The sequence below is a fragment of the Megascapheus bottae genome, chromosome 14 (assembly GCF_031878675.1).
Source record: "Megascapheus bottae isolate mThoBot1 chromosome 14, mThoBot2.hap1, whole genome shotgun sequence".
NCBI lineage: Eukaryota > Metazoa > Chordata > Mammalia > Rodentia > Geomyidae > Megascapheus > Megascapheus bottae.
This window is the reverse complement of record NC_143522.1, coordinates 48,595,185-48,613,832: the sequence shown is the minus strand read 5'-3', so window position 1 is coordinate 48,613,832 and position 18,648 is coordinate 48,595,185. Positions and strand designations below refer to the sequence as shown.

At 41.5% G+C, this 18,648-nt stretch overlaps 1 protein-coding gene and 1 non-coding gene across 3 annotated transcripts in view; both read right to left on the bottom strand.

Annotated features, from left to right (window-relative positions):
• Positions 1–18,400, bottom strand: part of Snx6 (sorting nexin 6) — a 43,716-nt gene extending 25,316 nt beyond the window's left edge. Inside the window, exons 1-5 of one of the 2 annotated variants that reach the window (XM_090345188.1) lie at positions 18,343–18,400; positions 18,135–18,182; positions 8,186–8,290; positions 5,754–5,864; positions 1,511–1,632 (exon numbers count right to left, since the gene is read on the bottom strand). In XM_090345188.1, coding sequence (XP_090201314.1) covers positions 1,511–1,632; positions 5,754–5,864; positions 8,186–8,290; positions 18,135–18,182; positions 18,343–18,348 — 392 coding nt within the window. In that variant the 5' untranslated portion in view covers positions 18,349–18,400. Of the gene's footprint in view, positions 1–1,510; positions 1,633–5,753; positions 5,865–8,185; positions 8,291–18,134; positions 18,186–18,342 lie in introns of both variants that reach the window. The other variant, XM_090345187.1, reaches the window with a different exon arrangement.
• On the bottom strand, positions 4,340–4,442 carry LOC150055213 (U6 spliceosomal RNA). The gene has a single exon (XR_016537762.1). It is a non-coding gene; the product is annotated as a U6 spliceosomal RNA (small nuclear RNA).
• Positions 18,401–18,648: the final 248 nt, after the last annotated feature.

The window sequence follows — 18,648 nt, the reverse complement described above, 5'->3', positions numbered from 1 at the left end:
TAAGATGATGTTAAAAATCACTATTGGAATGTTTATTTTTACCGCCAGAAAAATTATCTATGCAACCTTATTCAATTTCTATATAATTATTGCTTTAAAATACCTTAGTAGGAAAAGTATCAAACCCCAAATCTCAGTAAGGATATTTTCAATGTTAATAATTATTTTTATCTAATGACTCAAAATACACAAAAGACATTATACAGACTGTTTTTTGGTATAACATTGAAGAAATGTTTAAGGTATTTTAATATTAACAATGAATTCCAGCAACAATATGGTAACACATGTCAGTTTGAGGAGGGCAAAAACACTCAAGTAAAAGGACCAACATTCTTGCTTCAACTACAGGCAAGAAGGTAAGTTTTACATACCAGCAAACCAGTAGATCAATGTTGGGAGAAGTTTGATCTCTGTGAGGGTAGTCATTCAGTGAAGACAAAAAAGAAGGATGCAGAGGATGGAGGTAGCAGTAGAATAAACCCAAGGTTGTCTGTTATCCAACCCCTAACCAGACCACAAAAGAATCATGATCAGGGCCACTGGAAAAATCACAGACTCTTCAATATTAATGTGCCCTGCTAATTTCCAATTTTCAGCCTGAAAATTTCAAGTATACATCTGTTTACTAGCATACTACCTGTACTGAGTACTGACAGAATTCTTAACATATCTGTCACTTTATGCTTTAACAAAGACCTACTTTGCTAATTATCTCTTTAAGAGCTTATTTAGAATTCTAAAGGGAAGTTCAGTAGCAGTGTGAATAATATGCTTGAAAACTGAAACTAAGTATAAGAGAAGAGGAATACATGAGAGGGAAAAATGACCAAAATGAGATGAAGGACAATAATGAGAAAATTTCTTTGTACAATTCTCAAAATACAGAAAAAGAATATTAAGGAAATTCAAAATTCAAACATTTGATAAAAGTGGAGATTCTGTATTTTAAGAAAATATGTTAAAAATAAAAAATGAACTGTCAATTTTCTAAGGACTTAATACATTTCCAGTATAGACTATCAGTCATTTGGTAAAAAACAATTCTTAACTCTTTTTCCTTTTGGTTATAGGCAGAAAAAGTTATATATAGAAGAGGAGGGGCCATCAAATACAAATAGACAGTTGCTCAGTATATATTCTTCTATGGGAAATACTAGTGTACATGTTGGAAAAAAAGATAACTAGTTGGTAATGACCTAGATCTTACAAACAAACAAAAAAACACACTTTACTGCTTTTTTTTTTTTAAATAAGCTTTTGGATCCTTGGTTTTCAATTTTCAGATACTTAAAACCTTAAAAAATTTACAATGGAGAAGATTATTCTGTAATTTTCCTGTGGGCTCTGATCATGATCGTTAACACTAGCTGTATGACTTAAACTTATGTCTTTCAAAAAGATACCATGGTGAAATACTAAAGAATGGGATATAAGAGAGCACACACACAAAAAAAGGCATGAAAACAAGCACAATTAACAAAGGCCAATAACAAAAAACATCACATACGCTTCCAGTTCCTGTTTCATCTTTGTGAATTCCTCCTTTGTCATCGACCCTTCCCCTTCTCCAAGCTTCTGTAGTTTTTCCCTTGAAGCATCAAAATCAGGTCTTGGTGGTGCCGGTGGGATCTATAGCAAAACCAATCACTAGTTTTACAAAACCATATCATTTCTTTCAGCACTGTAGCACTACAACCATGAAAGACTTGGGGAAGCTAAAGTTATCCTAAATTAATTGAGCACTAGAAATATCCAAATTCAGATTAAAATATTTCACAAGATCAACTGACATCATTGAGGTCCTTTTACCAAAGAAGAAATAAACATGATACTATTTTGAAATAATAGTTCTTAAGCATCAACTTGCAGTCTTCTTTATGGTAAACTGGAATCCTCAAAATCCTGTATGCATTAAGCAGTGACTAACTACATACAAAATATTCATACATTTTTCAGAAGTAGGCAGGGATTATAATACCAGTGTACTTTTTAAATTAATGAATTTATAAGCATTTCACGCTATTGTGTGATTTTTTTTTTTAAAGAAAATAAATGCATACTAGCCGGGTATAATGGCTCATGCCTGTAATCCTAGCTATTCAGGAGGCTGAGATCAGAGTATCACAGTTCAAAGCCAGCCCAGGCACTAAAGAGAAACTTTTTTTTTGGTAGGTCCTGGGGCTTGAACTCTGGCCTGGGTACTGTCCCTGAGGTCTTGAGCTCAAGGCTACCACCCTATCCTTGAGCCTAGCCCCACTTCCCATTTTCTAGAAGTTAATTGAAGATAAGAGTCTCAGGTCCTTTTGTACCCCAGATGCTTTGAACCTTGATCCTCAGATCTCAGCCTCCAGAGTAGCTAGGATTAGAGGTATGAGCCACCTATGACTTAAGACTGAGAGACTCTTACCTCCAGTTAACCTCTAGAAAAGGGGAAATGAGGCTGTAGCTCCAGGGGTAGGGCTGTAGCCCTGAGCTGAAGGGCTCAGGTACAGCACCCAAGCCCAGAGTTTAAGCCCCATGACCCACAAAAAAAAAGAAAAAAAAAAGAAAAAGAAATGAGTACTAACAATATATTCAGCAAAAGATATTAAAAAACAATTTCAAATACATGTTGGTTTGCTGGGCACCAGTAGCTCATGCCTATAAATGTACAAGAGGCTGACCGAAGCTAAAAAGAATAACTGAGACCTGAGAATAGTAAAATGGGAATGAATAAAGAAGAGATGGAGATATGATTCATGGGAAAAAGCTTGTTTAACAAGCACAAAGTCCTGAATTTAAACCCTGCACTGCAACAAAAAGGAAGGAGGAAAAAAGGTACAGGAAGAATAGGAACAAAGGAGTGTTACACCAAAGAAACCAAGAGGGGTAGTATGGTTCAAAATATTTTTACTACTATATGGCCAGGCACAATGCTGAGCTGAGCACAGGATCTATAAAGATTAATAAGACATGCTATGAGGAGCATTTAACCTATGAAAGACAAAAGTAAAAAAAAAAAAAAGTACTACCTTATAAGAAAGGAGAGAGGAAAGAATGGAACAAGAAAAGAAAAACACAATTTTTCATTCACTAATATCTGAGTCATAAGCCAGGTACCAGTTGCTCATGCCTGTAATCCTAGCTATTCAGGAGGCTGAGATAGGATGATAAAAGCCAGGGCAAGAAAGTCTATGAGCCTCCTATCCCCAACAAACTACTCAGACAAACAAAAAGTGGTGTTGTGGCTCAAGCATTAGAGTGCTAGCCTTCAGCAAAAGAAGCTCAGGGACAGAGTCTAGACCTAGGGTTCAAGCCCCAGGACCAGCAAAAAAAGAATAAAATAAAAATCTGAAACAAGGACAGGGAGCATGGCCCAGTGGTAGAGTGCTTGCCTAGCATACACAAAGCCCTGGGTTTGATTCCTCCATACCACATATAGAGAAAATGCCAGAAGTGGTGCTATGGCTCAAGTGGTAGAGCACTAGCCTTGAGATAGCCCAAGGACAGTGTCAAGGCCCTGAGTTCAAGCTCCAGGAGTGGCAAAAGAAAAAAATACTCTAAAACAAATGACTGAAAAAGAGTGCTCGCCACAAGGATGGAGATGGAATAATATTACAATGATTTTAGGGAAATTATATAAAAATAAATTCCAAACCTACTGCATTGCTGGTGGGATTGTAAACTAGTTCAGCCACTCTAGAAAGCAGTGTGGAGGTTTCTTATAACCCAACATATGATAAGGATACCTGCTCAGTTTTGTTTATCTCTGCACTATTCACAATAGCCAGACGATGGAAACAAGCCAGATGTCCTACTGCAGATGAATGGATACAGAAAATGTGGTGTATATGCATGCACACACACACACACACACACACACTGGAATTGTACATAGCCAACAGACAAGATAAAATAATGGCATTTGCAGGGAAGTGGATGAATCTAGAGTGAATCATGTTGAGTGAGACAAGTCAAGACCAATGGAACAAAAGGCGCATGTGGCTATTAGATCCAAACTGTACAAGTGCGAGGACTCAATATTTGCATACCCAATCTTTGGACATGGTATTGGAAATATAAACACAACTACATAGACATAATGCTTTATTACATAGATTAATATGCACCTATGATATATAAACCCTTAGCCTAATTTTGATTATGTTCTAAAAACTAAGTGCCAGTGACTGTATAAAGAGATTCCCTTCTTGAATACTTCTTTGTTAAACATGTCATTTGAAATATGATGTAAAAATCAATGTTAATAAATTCTTTAATAAAAAAATAAAAAATAAATTCCACAACTCTGGTTAAAAGCTGAAGCTAGTAAGGTGGTTTTTTTGTTTGTTTGATTTTAAATATGGAATGCATCACAAATTTGTGTATTATTCTTGAACAGGGGCATACTAATCTCTGTGCTGTTCCAATTTTAGTATATATGCTGCCAAAGCAAGCATATATGTTTTTTTGTGTGTTGGTCGTGGGATTTGAACTCTGGGGCCAGGATGCTGTCCCTGAGCTCTTCAGCTCAAGACTTCCCTACCCCTTGAGCCATAATGCCACTTCTGGTTTTCTGGTGGTTAATTGGAGATGAGAGCCTGAGCTGACTTGGAACCTCGACCCTCAGATCTCAGCCTCCTAAGTAGCTAGGAATACAGGCATGAACCACCGAACCCGGCAATAAGATGCATTTTTTATGACATCTTACGGAGTTTTCTATTTCTTAGTATCTATGGGCCTAAAGGAGCCAGTACGGTTCTGTTAGCAACATTTAACACTCCTCTCAGTAAATTCCCCAGGAGAAACCTGTTGACATTCTAGCACTAAAAATGTAAGTTTGGCACCAATGGCTCACACCCTATAATCCTAGCTACTCAGGTGTCCAGGCCCAGAGTTAAACCCCACAACCCACCAAAAAAAAAAAAGTAAGTTTAGCCAGGCACTGGTGGCTCATGTCTGAAATCCTAGTTACTTTGGAGGTTGAGATTGGAGAATAGCAAGCAGTTCAATGCAAGAAATTCCAAGAGTTTCTCATCTCCAATTAACCCCCAGAAAACTGGATGTGGAACTGTGGTGCAAAGTGGTAGAGTACTGACCTTGAAAAAGAGATCAGGGACAGTGCCCAGGTGTTGAGTTCAAGCACCAAACCGACAACGACAGCAAATAATGACTAAATAAATAAATCTCAGTTCTAAGGTAAGAAGATAATACAGGATAAAAGGCCTTGCCGGGGGCTGGTAGCTCATGCCTGTAATTCTTGCTATTCAGTAGACTGAGATCTGAGGATTGCAGTAAAGCCAGATCAGGCAAAAACATTTCTCTAGTTAGCCAGCAAAAAGCCAGCAGTGATGGTATGACTCAAGTGGAAGAGTGCCAGCCTTGTACAAAGAATATAAAACAGAGTTCAAGGCCCTGGATTCAACACACAAACACATACACAAAAGGTGGTAACCCAATGTTTTATAACTACCAATTAGAAATATCAATTAGTTAACAAAAATGCCAAATAAGACTGCAACGCCTTGGGCCGGGAGTTTGGCCTAGTGGTAGAGTGCTTGCCCAGCATGCACGAAGACCAGGGTTCGATTCCTCGGTACCACATACATAGAAGTGGTGCTGTGGTTCAAGTGGTAGAGGTCTAGCCTTGAGAAAGTCCAAGGACAGTGCTCAGGCCTTGAGCTCAAGCCCAGGACTGGCAAAAAAAAAAAAAAAGATTTCAACACTTAAGTATCTGAAAATGCTCTAGGAAATGAAATCTTTGTACTTACAATGTAACCTGCATAGTCTTCATTTTCAACGAAGGAATCATGAAGCCAGATAAATTCTTCATGTTGTCGGACAACAGAAAACTCATTTTGCTTAAAATTTGGCAATGAACTCTGCAAAGATATGAGATTCTTTTGAATAAAAGTCAAAAATATACTAAGATATGTTTCATTTCAGATCCTTATTTTTAAATATAAAGACTATCAGAGACTTTAAACTGTATATGAAAAATTGTAAGCTAAACAGAAAAACTATTTTCCTCCCTTCAGGAAAGTGATCTGACAGGTAGTTATTATATTGTACTGCTCCCATCACTTGAAAACTATCCTGCTGAAGGCTAGGAATGTGGCTTAGTGCTTGCCTAGCATTCATGAAGTCCTGGGTTCAATTACTCAGTACCACATGCACAGAAAAAGCCATAAGTGGCCCCATGGCTCAAGTGGTAGAGTTTTAGCTTTGAGAAAAAAAAAAAACAAAACCTCAGGGACAGTGCCCATACCCTGAGTTGATCAAGCCCCAGGACTGGCAAAAATAAATATCTTGTTGAGTCAGACACTGAAGCGCATACCTATAAGCCTAACAAATCAGGAGGCTGAGATCTCAGAATATTGCTTCAGAACCAGCCTAGGCAGATAAATCTTTGAGATGCTTAGCTCCAATTAACCAACAAAAAAGTCAAAACTGACAGAAGGGGTCACATTTTTTTATTTTTCTTAAATTTTTGTTAAGATAGTAGGGCGCAGATGGCTCTCATCTGTAATCCTAGCTACTCAGGAAGTTGAGATCTGAGTATCTCAGTTCAAAGCCAGCCTGGGCAGGAAAGTTTGAGACTCTTATCTCCAATTAACTACCAGAAAACTAGAAGTGATGCAAGCTCCAAGTGGTAGAGCTGTAGTAGCCTTGAGCAAAAAGAGCTCAAGGACAGCACCCAGGCCTTGAGTTCATGACCCACCCCCCCCAAAAAAAAGAAAGAAAAAAAGTAAAAAGAGATTACAAACTATAATACACTTCTTTCTGATTACATTAAAAATACAAGTTCAGCAACTAAAGTACTGTTCATCAAAAATGAATGAAGTACTGTTCATCAAAATGAATAAAGGATTGTTTATCAAAATGAATACCAGGAAGTGAAAACATGATATGTATGATGTGTTTTGGGGGGACAGAGTAAGGGGAATTCCAGACATGGAGAAGGATAAGCAAAGGTGGTTATTGTATTATGTAAAAATTGAACTGTGGGGGCTGGGAGTTTGGCCTAGTGGTAGAGTGCTTGCCTCGCATGCACGAAGACCCAGTACCACATACATAGAAAAAGCTAGAAGTGGTACTGAGGCTCAGGTGGTAGAGCTCTAGCCTTGAGAAAGCCCAAGGACAGTGCTCAGGCCCTGAGTTCAAGCTCCAGGACTGGTAAAAAAAAAAGAAAATTGGGGCCGGGAGTTTGACCTAGTGGTTAAAGTGCTTGCCTAGCATGCATGAAGACCTGGGTTCGATTCCTTGGTACCACATACATAGAAAAAAGCTGGAAGTGGTGCTGAGGCTCAAGTGGTAGAGCTCTAGCCTTGAGAAAGTCCAAGGACATTGCTCAGGCCCTGAGCTCAAGCCCAGGACTGGCAAAAAAAAAAAAAAATGAACTGTGAAATTTGAGAATAGGGATAGGATGAGGGGGATAGGGGGAGAACAAGGTAACCCAGACCAAAAAGTTTTATACTTACAACCTGACTTATGGAATTGTCCTTTAGTGCCTGGGCTGGCTTTGAACCATATTCCACAAATCCCAGCCTCCTGAGTAGCTAGGATTTTCTAAGTGTGAGCACCTGGCAAAAAACACAAGTTCTTGTACCAGTAGTAGCTCATACCTGTAATCCTAGCTACTCAGGAGGCTGAAATCTGAGGATCATGGTTTGAGGTCAGCCTGGGCAGAAAAGTCCAAGAGACTCTTATCTCCAATTAATCACTAAAAAAGCAGAAAGGAGGGGCCGGGAATTTGGCCTAGTGGTTGAGTGCTTGCCTAGCATGCACGAAGACCCGGGTTCGATTCCTCGGTAACACATACGTAGAAAAAAGCCAGAAGTGGTGCTGAGGCTCAAGTGGTAGACCTCTAGCCTTGAGAAAGTCCAAGGACAGTGCTCAGGTCCTGAGCTCAAGCCCAGGACTGGCAAAAAAAAAAACAAAAAAAAAGCAGAAAGGAGAGATGTGGGTCAAATGGTAGAGCACAATCCTTGATCACAGAAGCTTAAAGGCTACACCTAGGCTATGAGTTCATTAAAAAGGTGGAAGAAGGAAATGGAGCAGCAGTGGCTCAAGTTGTAAAACAATAGCTTTAGGGGGAAAAAGGAAGCTCAAGAACAGCACCCAGACCCTGAGTTCAAGTCACAGGATCAGCACAAAAAGAACATTTTTATTCCAAACATACCATTAGCACAATATTAATTACCTTTGTGTGAACCGTGAATTTTACTTTATCTCTTTCACTAAGAGCATCAGAGATGTCCACCTGCAAAGCAGCATCACTCTCAAGATCTACAGTTATTGCTTTAAGCTAGAAAGAGAAATGAATGTTTATTAACATTTTATTCTTTTAATTGTGACAGGTTTTTGTTATGTAGCCTTGGCAGAACTTGAACTTTCAATTCTCCTGCCTTCAATTCTCAAGGGCTGGGATTCAGGTATGCACCACACTGGCTCTGTGAGCTTTCATGTAACTTAGTTTCTTTTTACAGACAATAAGACGACACAAAAAAATAAAGAATCTCAAGTCTAAAAAAAATACTGAAGCTCATCTTATCTACATATCTACATTAGGGGCATGTTTTTGGGTAATGCTATTACCTTACCCTATTTTTATTCTATACTATCGAATTGGTCAGCTTTGCACTATCACTAAGCTAATCACCATCTATTATCATTTCATCTAAAAAAGAAAACTATTTTTCTAAGAAGATGGCACATTACAGTTCAAGTATTCTAATCTAAGGAATGTGCCTTCCTTTCCGAGTAAAAGAAAAGCTACTGCTACTTTTAATTCAAAAATATAGAATACAACCAGCAAATACAAATGTATTATAAATATGTAATGTACTAAGAAAAATACAGCCATAAATAATGCTATAAACCTTAATACAATTCAAGAATTGGGTAAGTTCCCTACTTAAGAACTTCCATTTGCTTGCCAATGAGATGTTTTTCCCACTTACAATGCTGGGGATGAAACCTAAGGTCTTGTACCAGTGAGGCAAATGCTCTACCACTGAATAATAGTCCCTGCTCCTACACTAAATTCTTAAAAAATTGCACCCATTCTTCCCTTGACATCAGGAACAACAAGCCTTCTATTTATGCCTCCGTGTGCCTGGAATTACAGCTGTGATTCATTATGCCAGGTTGTTCTTGGAGATAGGATGTTGCTAGTTGGGATTTTTGTTTGGTGGGGTTGGGGATTGCTTAGGCTGACATGAACCAGAACCCTCCTCTTTGCCTCCCAAATAGCTAGGACTACAAACATGTGCCACTATGCCCAGATCATCAGACCTAAAAAACGTTATTTCTCTAATAACTAGGATGTATAATAGAAAAACCAGCCTCTAAAATGAAATCTCTCATAGCAATATACAATTTCACTGAAAGTTAATTGCTCCATTTCATCGATTCTAGATGTACATATATTTATAAGTTAACATATCTGCAGTAGGGCTATCTTTCAACTGATGATGAATTACAGATTAACTAGTAATAATTTTCCTCCTTCTAAATATACAAATGTACTGAAACTCACTTTATCTATACATCTAGGGCTTTCATTAGGTCCAGGTGAAAGTATATAGAAAAAGAATCTTTCACTGGGCACTGGTGGCTGATGTCTACAATCCTAACTACTCAAGCAGAGATGTGGAGGATTGCTGTTTGAGGCTAGACTAGGCAAAAAAATCGCAAGATTTCATCATGACCAGTAAGTTGGAGGTGTTGGTATACCACTACATGTGAGCTTCATGCAGTGTCAGAGGATCATAATCCAGACCATCCCAAGCATAAACACTATTCACAAAATAACTGCAAGGCACAGTGGCTCACACCTGTAATCTTAGCTATTCAGGAGGCTGAGATCTGAGGACTGTGGTTCAAAGCCAGCCTGGGCACTAAAATCCTTGAGACTCTTGTCTCCAATTAATCACTAGAAAATGGGAAGTAGGGCTGAGACTCAAGGGGTAGGGTGGTAGCCTTGAGCTGAAGAGCTCAGGGACAGCGCTCAGGCCCAGAATTCAAGCCCTGTGACCCAGAAAGAATAAATAACTACTGGGCCAAGAAGGTGACTTAGCGGTAAGAGTGCTTGCCTAGCATGCATGAAGCCCTGGGCTGGATGTCTCAGTATCATATAAAAAAAAAAAGCCAGAAGTGGCACTGCTCAGCTGAGGGAAGGTACCCAGAGACTGAGTTCAAGCCACTGGCAAAAACAAAACACTGTATTACAAACTCAGTGTTAATTGTATAAAATTTATTAATTTTATTAAAGAAAAAAGCTATAATGCAAACAACTGATGAATTTCCAACTTTAATTAACTTTACTCAACTAGTAAATTCAGTTTAAGGAAATTTTCCACTTGACTACATTCAGTGGTTTAATCTTTATCTGGGCCAATAAACTTTGTACTTTGTCAGACAATGGCTTCAACATTTGTTGCTTTAGTCAAAAGACTAGCACAGAGAATATGGAGTAAATAAGAAAGTGTGATTAAAAAGTAATTTGGGGGGGAGGCAGAGTATGGCCTAGTGGTAGAGTGCTTGCCTAGGATGCATAAAGCCTTGGATTCAATTCCTCTGTACAACATACACAGAAAAAGCTCAAAGTGGTGCTGTGGCTCAAGTGGTAGAGCATTAACCTTGAGCAAAAAAAGTTCAAGGGGCCAGGCGCAGTGGCTCACGCCTATAATCCTAGCTACTCAGGAGCTGAGATCTGAGGATCATGGTTCAAAGCCAGCCGGGCACTAAAGATGGTAAGACTCTCATCTCCAATTAACCACTAGAAAATGGGAAGTGGCACTGTGGCTCATGGGTAGGGTGGCAGCCTTGAGCTGAAGAGCTCAGGGACAGCACCCAGGCCCAGAGTCTAAGTCCCATGATGGGGTAGGAGGATGGGGGGGGAAGCTTAAGGGGTGGGAGGATGGGGGGGGAAGCTTAAGGACAAGGACAGTGTCCAGACCCTGAGTTTAAGCTCCAGGACTGTCCAAAAAAAAAAAAAAAAAAAAGAAGTGTAACTGAGTATTTCAACAGCCTCTCACTGGTCTCTGGCTTTTGTCCACCAAAATCTTATTAAACTAGAACTCATTCCTGTATTCAAAATACAAGGGTTTCACACTGTGGAAAAGTCAAAGCCCTTATATTAGTCCAGCAGGCACTATGAAAGCTCCACCTGACATGAACACTAATTCACTATGCCCCTGGCTCACACTTCTGCCATATGGTTTTGCCTTATTACTTCTTGAACATATAAACACATTGCAAGCCCAGAAGACATATGGCAGGACTAAAGAGCCAGGGACATATTTCTCCTGCCCAGAATATTCTGCCCCCAGATGTCTACCTGAATGACTCACTTCCTTTCCCTCTCTTCCCCTTCTCCTCTTCTTTCTTTTTCCCTTCTTCTTCTCCCAGCAACTCTTCACTTCTTTCTGTGCCAATAGTGGGACTTGAACTGAGAGTCTCATGTTTACTCAGCTTTTTTACTCATAGCTGGAACTCTACCATAATCCTCAGATCTCAGCCTCCTGAGATGACAATTATGAGCCACTTGAAGGAAGCCAGGTTTCCTTCACATCTTAAAGTCTTTCTCAGGAGACTTTCCTTACCTCCCAGTCTAAAACTACAGCTCCAATCATTGTACCCTTACCCTCCCCACCTAACAATCCCTATCCCATTTTCATTTTTGTTTGCAGCACTTATTTACTCCCTAACGTACTTTTTTACTTTGTAATGGCCCTCCCTGGCTAGAATTCAATTCCATTGAGACATAGATTATAAGTTTTAAGTTTTTGTCATTACTGACCAAAAAAAAGTCAGTATTACTGGTAAAATGTAAACATGTGGCACTAGGCAATACAGCAATAAGCATTTTTTTCCCCAGTCAGTCATGGAGCTTGAACTCAGGGCCTGGGCAATGTCCCTGGGCTTTCTGGTCAAATCTCAGAAGGCTGAGATCTGAGCCAGCCCAGGTGGGAAAGTACATAAGACTCTTACTTCAATTAACCACTAAAAAGTTGGAAGTGGAGCTGTGGCTCAAATATTTCCAGGGTGTGCTGATTTGAGGATAAAGGATACGTCTGATGCAGAAGTTTCTTGCACAAGTTTTTCACTTGGAAAACTATTATAAATGAAGATAAGGAATACAAAAGGAGGAACAAGGATAGTCCAGGAGATGTGGTTACTCCACCTACAGTAATTTCTACAAAGCTATTTCTTAGAAATCACATGCTAAGAAGGAATTATGTCATCACTCTGGTGTATAATGCTACTTAACAAGTACACCAGAACAAAATGTGACCAGTTCAACGGGCTCATTTGCTTACTAAATAATGTCACTGTACTTCATCTAGGGGGGAAAAATCTATTATTAAGAGGCTGGAGTTAAAGATATCAAAATATGACCAAGAGGATGCTGGTACCTCACACCTGTAATTCTAGTTACTCAAGTTGAGGGCTGGGCATTTGGCCTAGTGGTAGAGTGCTTGCCTAGCATGCACAAAGCCCTGGGATAAATTCCTCAGTACTACATACAAAGAAAAAGCCGGAAGCGGTACTGTGGCTCATGTGGTAGCCTTGAGAAAGCTCAAGGACAATGCCCAAGCCCTGGGTTCAAACCCCAGGACTGGCAAAAAAAATTTTTTTAATTAAAAAAAAATAGAGATCTGCGATTGGAAGTTTGAAGCCAGCCCAGGCAGGAAAATCTTATAGACTACCTCCAAGAACCAAAAAAGCTTAAGTGGAACTGTGGCTCAAGTGGTAGAGTGATAGCCTTGAGCAAAAAAGCTCAGAGACAGAGCCTAGACCCTGAGTTCAAGCCCCCGAAACACACACATACACAAAATAATTATCAGCCAAGTATCAGGACCTCAGATTTGTAATCCTAGCTACTCAGAAGGCTGAGACCTAGATCACAGCTACTGGGCAGACTGGGCAGAAGAGTCTATAAGACTCTCTACAACTGACCAGGAAAAAAAAAAAAAAAAAAAGCCTGGCTAGAGTTGTAGCTCAAGTGGTAAAAGTGCCCCAAATCCTTGTGAGCAAATCCTGAGTGAGGGCATGAGGCCCTAAGTTTAAGCTGGTAACCCCTAACCATCATTCACACTCACACATACACGAGCGCGCGCGTGTGTGCGCATGCACACAATTATTTCTCCTCTCCAACTCCAAGAGATTCCAATTTAGTTAAGGCTAGAATCTACTTGTTTTTGTTTTGCTTTTCAAACACCTTAGGCAATTATGATCTGAGTGGAGTTTGTTTTTGAAACAAATTCCAGAAACTCCATCCTCCATCTCTTCAAGTATTAGAATTTTACAGGAGGGTACCATCTGATATCACCCCAGATTTTTTTTTTTGGTGATATTCATGTTTGAATTCAAGGCCTTGGCTTGCTGTACATGGTGACAAGTCTCCAGTCCCCCCCAGAAGATTCTGATGCAAGTATTTCAGGCCACTTGAGAAACATACACTGGCTCCCATTTCAGAAACTATTGTATAATCTCAAGACTAAGTTTCTCTGAGGTTTTGTCCTTTCAGCTATTGAAGGGGGCATTAGGGCTCAGAGAAGACCTTAAACAATGCTTACACAATGCTTAACACATCATCATGCTATAATTACAACTATGATTCATCCAGTCCCACTTAACAAAAATAAGAACTGGACATATTCACATATCCACAATGAAATTCTAAAAGCTTTCTACCACATACTGTTTTTGTTATGAGAATCAAGCCCAAAACCTTACCCATGTACTCTGCCACTAAGCTATACTCCTAGATTTTTTTTTCTTTTATATTAAAATTTTCATCTCTAAAGATTCAGTTAGGCTTCCCTGGTCACACATGTTCTTCCTTTACCTCCTCACTTAACTTTATAACAGGTGCAAAAAGTTTACAGATGTTACTTAAGGTTTTTGTTTTGTTTTTGGTAGTCTGGGGTTTGAACTCAGGGCCTAGGAACTGTCCTTGGACACTTTTTGCTCAAGGCTAGTACTCTGCCACTTGAGCCACAGCACCACTTTGGCTATTTCTGTGTATGTGGTACCTAGGAATCAAACCCAGGGCTGCATGCATGCTAGGTGAGCACTCTACCACTAGGCTACGCTCCCATGTTTTCATTTCTATAAGCTAATTTTACAAAGGCATAAAGCCATTAACACTAATATTCATCAGAAAATATTCTACTTTTACCCAGTGTGGTGGTGCACATCTGTAATCTTAGCTGTTAGAAAAGTGGAGTCAGAAGGGCTACATGTTGGAGGCCAGTCAGGGCAAAGTTAGTCAAGCCATCTCTTTTTTTTTTTTTTTTAAAGGGGGGGGGGTGGGGTAAGGTAAGGTGGTAGACTTGAGCTCCAGAGCTCAGAGACAAAGCCCGGGCCCAGAGTTCAATTCCCACAACAACAACAAAAAAAGGCTGGGAGTGTGGCTTAGTGGTAGAGTGCTTGTTTAGCATGCAGGAAGCCTCAGGTTCAATTCCTCAGTAACACATGAACAGAAAAAATAGGAAGAGCTCCTGTGGCTCAAATGATACAGCACTAGCCTTGAGCAAAGGAAACTCAGAGATAGCACCCAGGCCCTGAGTTCAAGCCCCAGGAACAGCAAAATAATAATAATAATAACAACAACAACAACAATAGTAAATAAATAAATAGAAGCAAGGGGTTGGGGGTCTGATTCAAATGACAGGGCACTTGCCCACGCATACCAAACCCTCAGTTCAATTTGCAATGAGGCAAAAAGGAAAGAAAAAGAAAAAAAAGAGAATATTGTCCTTTCTACTCCAACAATGTAAATACTCAAACTTCCATCAGATTTTACAAGAAAATAAATCCTGTTTGTTTAAATTTATCTATTAAAGCTATTTTTTTTTTTTTAACCAGTCCTGGGGCTTGAACTCAGACCTTGGCACTGTCCTTGGGCTGTTTCCTCAAAGCTAGTACTCTAGCTCTTCAGCTCAAGGCTACCGCCCTACCCACAAGGCCACTTCAGGTTTCTGGTGGTTAATTGGATATAAGAGTCTCAGTCTTGAGTGCCAAGGCTGGCTTTGAACCCTGATCCTCAGATCTCAGCCTCCTGAGTAGCTAGGATTACAGGTGAGACACTGCACCCAGCTAATTTTTATCTTTTTTGCTATAGTACTGGAGCCTGAACTAAAGGGCTCTTGCTCTGGCTCAGTTTTTTCAACATGACTGGTGCTCTACCACTCAAGCATTGCCTCCAGCTTGGCATTTTATCTTGCTGTTCAAATGGAGGGTCTCATAAGACTTTTTTGCCCAGACTGGCTTTGAAATGAAATCCTCAAACCTCAGCCTCCTGATCTCTAATCTTACAGATATGAGTCACTAGTGACCAGCTAAGACATTAAATTTCAGAAACTACAAATTCCTATGTTTTTGAACTGATCAGAAAATCTAAATGATGCTTCTGTGCAAACAAAAGAAAGCTAATTTGTGTTTTTTAAAGAAAAATATGTACTGGGCACTGGTGGCTCAATCTTGCAATCATAGATACTCAGGAGGCTGAGATCTGAGGATCCCAGTTCAAGGCAGTGCAGGGACAAAAGTCCATGAGACTCTTATCTCCAATTAACCACCTGTGGCACTGTGGATCCAAGTGGTAGAGCATTAGCCTTTAGCTGATAAGCTCAGGGACAGAGCCCAGGCCCATTGTTCAAGCCCCATGATCAACAAAGAAAATCAATTAATTAATTTATTAATTAAAAAATAAAAGCGGGGGGGGGGGGGGGGGAGGGGGGACTGGGAGTTTGGCCTAGTGGTAGAGTGCTTGCCTAGCATGCACGAAGACCCGGGTTCAATTCCTTGGTACCACATATATAGAGAAAAACCCAGAAGTGGTGCTGAGGCTCAAGTGGTAGAGCTCTAGCCTTGAGAAAGTCCAAGGACAGTGCTCAGGCCCTGAGCTCAAGCCCAGGACTGGCAAAAAAATAAAAAACAAAAAAAATAAAAGTGGAGGGGCCAGGGCTGGGAGTTTGGCCTAGTGGTTAAAGTGCTTGCCTAGCATGCATGAAGACCCGGGTTCAATTTCTCGGTACCACATATAGAAAAAAGCCAGAAGTGGTGCTGAGGCTCAAGTGGTAGAGCTCTAGCCTTGAGAAAGTCCAAGGACAGTGCTCAGGCCCTGAGCTCAAGCCCAGGACTGGCAAATAAATAAATAAATAAATGAATGAATGAATGAATGAATGAATGTGGAGACAAGAGTGTGGCCTAGTGGTAGAATGCTCACTTAATATGCATGGAAAGCTATGCTTGTTTCCTCGGTGCCACATACATAGAAAAAGCTGGAAGTGGGTGCTGTGGCTCAAGTGGCAGAGGACTAGCCTTGAACAAAAAAGTGCCCAAAGACAGTGTCCAGACCCTGAGTTCAAGCGCCAGGGCTAGCAAAAAAAAAAAAAAAAAACCTAAAATAAATAAACTATGCAATATCCTCTGCTTCTTTCTTACTACCTGATAGCTTTAGTGGTAAAGGTCATCAGTTAATACCCACCACTTCATCTCTTACTGCAAACAATGGCCCACCATGTGTTATCACCTACCAAAAATCTACTCATCTGCTGTATTTCTCACACTATTTAGGATAAGTAAAAGCAAAATGAAAAACTAAAGTGGAGTCTGTTAAATGAGAAGAAAACCACAGAAGTTTGCTGAGTAGCAATGATCGTATGATCATCAATATTATTATTTTTTTTTTTTTTTGCCAGTCCTGGGCTTGAGCTCAGGGCCTGAGCACTGTCCTTGGACTTTCTCAAGGCTAGAGCTCTACCACGTGAGCCTCAGCACCACTTCCGGCTTTTTTGTATGTATGTGATACCAAGGAATCGAACCGGGTCTTCGTGCATGCTAGGCAAGCACTTTAACCACTAGGCCAAACTCCCGGCCCTTATCAATATTTTTTAAGTGATCATCTGAACAAGACACTATACACATTGCTCTTCATCCAAAGTAAATAGGGGTTGAAGGATAACTGAGATGGAGCAATCAGAAATATTAAAGGATCTTTGAGACCTAACGTATAACAGTTGTTACTAGAACAGTGTAAGAGGCAAGAGATATACTGGTCAAAGGGTACCAACTGAATTATGAGATGGTTAAATTCTGGATACCTAAGGTACAACATGGTGATTATATTTAATAATAATGTATACTTAAAACTGAGGAGGGGCAGGGAGTATGGCCTAGTGGTAGAATGCTTGCCTAGCATGCATAAAGCCCTTGGGCTTGATTCCCACATACACAGTATGACCTACAACGAAAAAGCCAGAGGTGGTGCTGTGGCTCAAGTGGTAGAGTGCTAGCCTTGAGAAAGCCCAAGGACAATACTCAGACCCTGAGTTCAAGCCAGGACTGGCAAAAAACAAAAACAAACGAACAAACAAAAAACATGCTGAGAGTACATCTCAGATGCTCTCATCCAAAAATAAGGGAGCCGGTGATAAAAGGGTAACCAGATGAGGTGAAGCAATCATTTCACAATGTGTCAAAATATCACACTGAAGAATTATATACTTAAAATTGTGTTGGCCGTATCTCAATAAAGGTGGAGAACCCTGCAAAGGATGGGGGAGGGATGGGTGGGTATCTGACAAAGTAGCGATAGCGTGGGCTGCCATTATCAAGCACTGGGTAAAATCTGGGAGGACACTTTAGTACAGCTGAGATCTGGTGACTGTCAAGACCCTGGCAAAGGGGCAATTTGTGAATCTGCTCTAGGGGCAGACGAGAGTGTGCACGGGAGCGAGTGTGCACGGGAGCGACTTCGCAAGAGCGCCGCTGGGAACGTCTGAGATTGGGTTTTCTCGGCCCCAAGTGGCAAGGCAGAGGGCGTTTGGGCTCCGGTCTCCACCTGCACCCTGCCGGGGATGGAGGTCTGTGTGTGGGGGGGAGACAAGGGGTGTTCCCGACGGGGTCGGATCCCGGGCCCGAAACCAGAAAAAAGCGGCCGTGGGCTCCCGGGAAATCAGGAACCCGGCGGCGCCCAGAGGAAGGGCTGCGGGAGGGCGGGGCGCGATGCGGCCGGGAAAGCGAAAGGACGAAGCGGGCGGAGGGCCGCGCCGCCCGAGACCCCTCCGCACGCCGCGCCGGGAGCGAAGCAACGGAGGGAGGCTTCTGCGTGAGAGAAAAGAACCAGAACTTACTCCGCGGTCTTCCTCCGAGAGGAAGTCGGGGCCGTCGTCCAGGCCTTCCTGCTGGGTCGGCGAGGCCCGACACGTCGGGGAGAGGATAGAAAGGGAGAGAGACAAAGAAAGGAAGACATTAGTGTCAGGCCGGCGCAGTCCCCGTGCCCGCCCCGCGCCAGCCACCCCCACCGCGCGCCCGGGATTCGGCACCGCTGAGAACACCCACCATCATGGCTGCTCCGAGACGAGGACCGGCGCAGGCGCGCACGCACCGCCAGCGAGACGAAGCCGGCAGCGCGGGGCGGGGCCGGGCCAGGAAGGGCGGGGCCGGGACTAGCCACGCCCATTCCCGGGCGCGGGAGGGGTCTGGGAGGGGGAGAGGAGGAATCTCGGGATTCCCGCTTGCAAGGTGCAGGCTTCATCCTCAAGGAGGGCCGGCTGGTGAAGACCATAATGCTAGCCAGGCCGAGGACGGCATCCCTGAGGGGATCTGTCCAGTTCTCTTTTCCTGAGGGCACCGGCACCTTCAGGA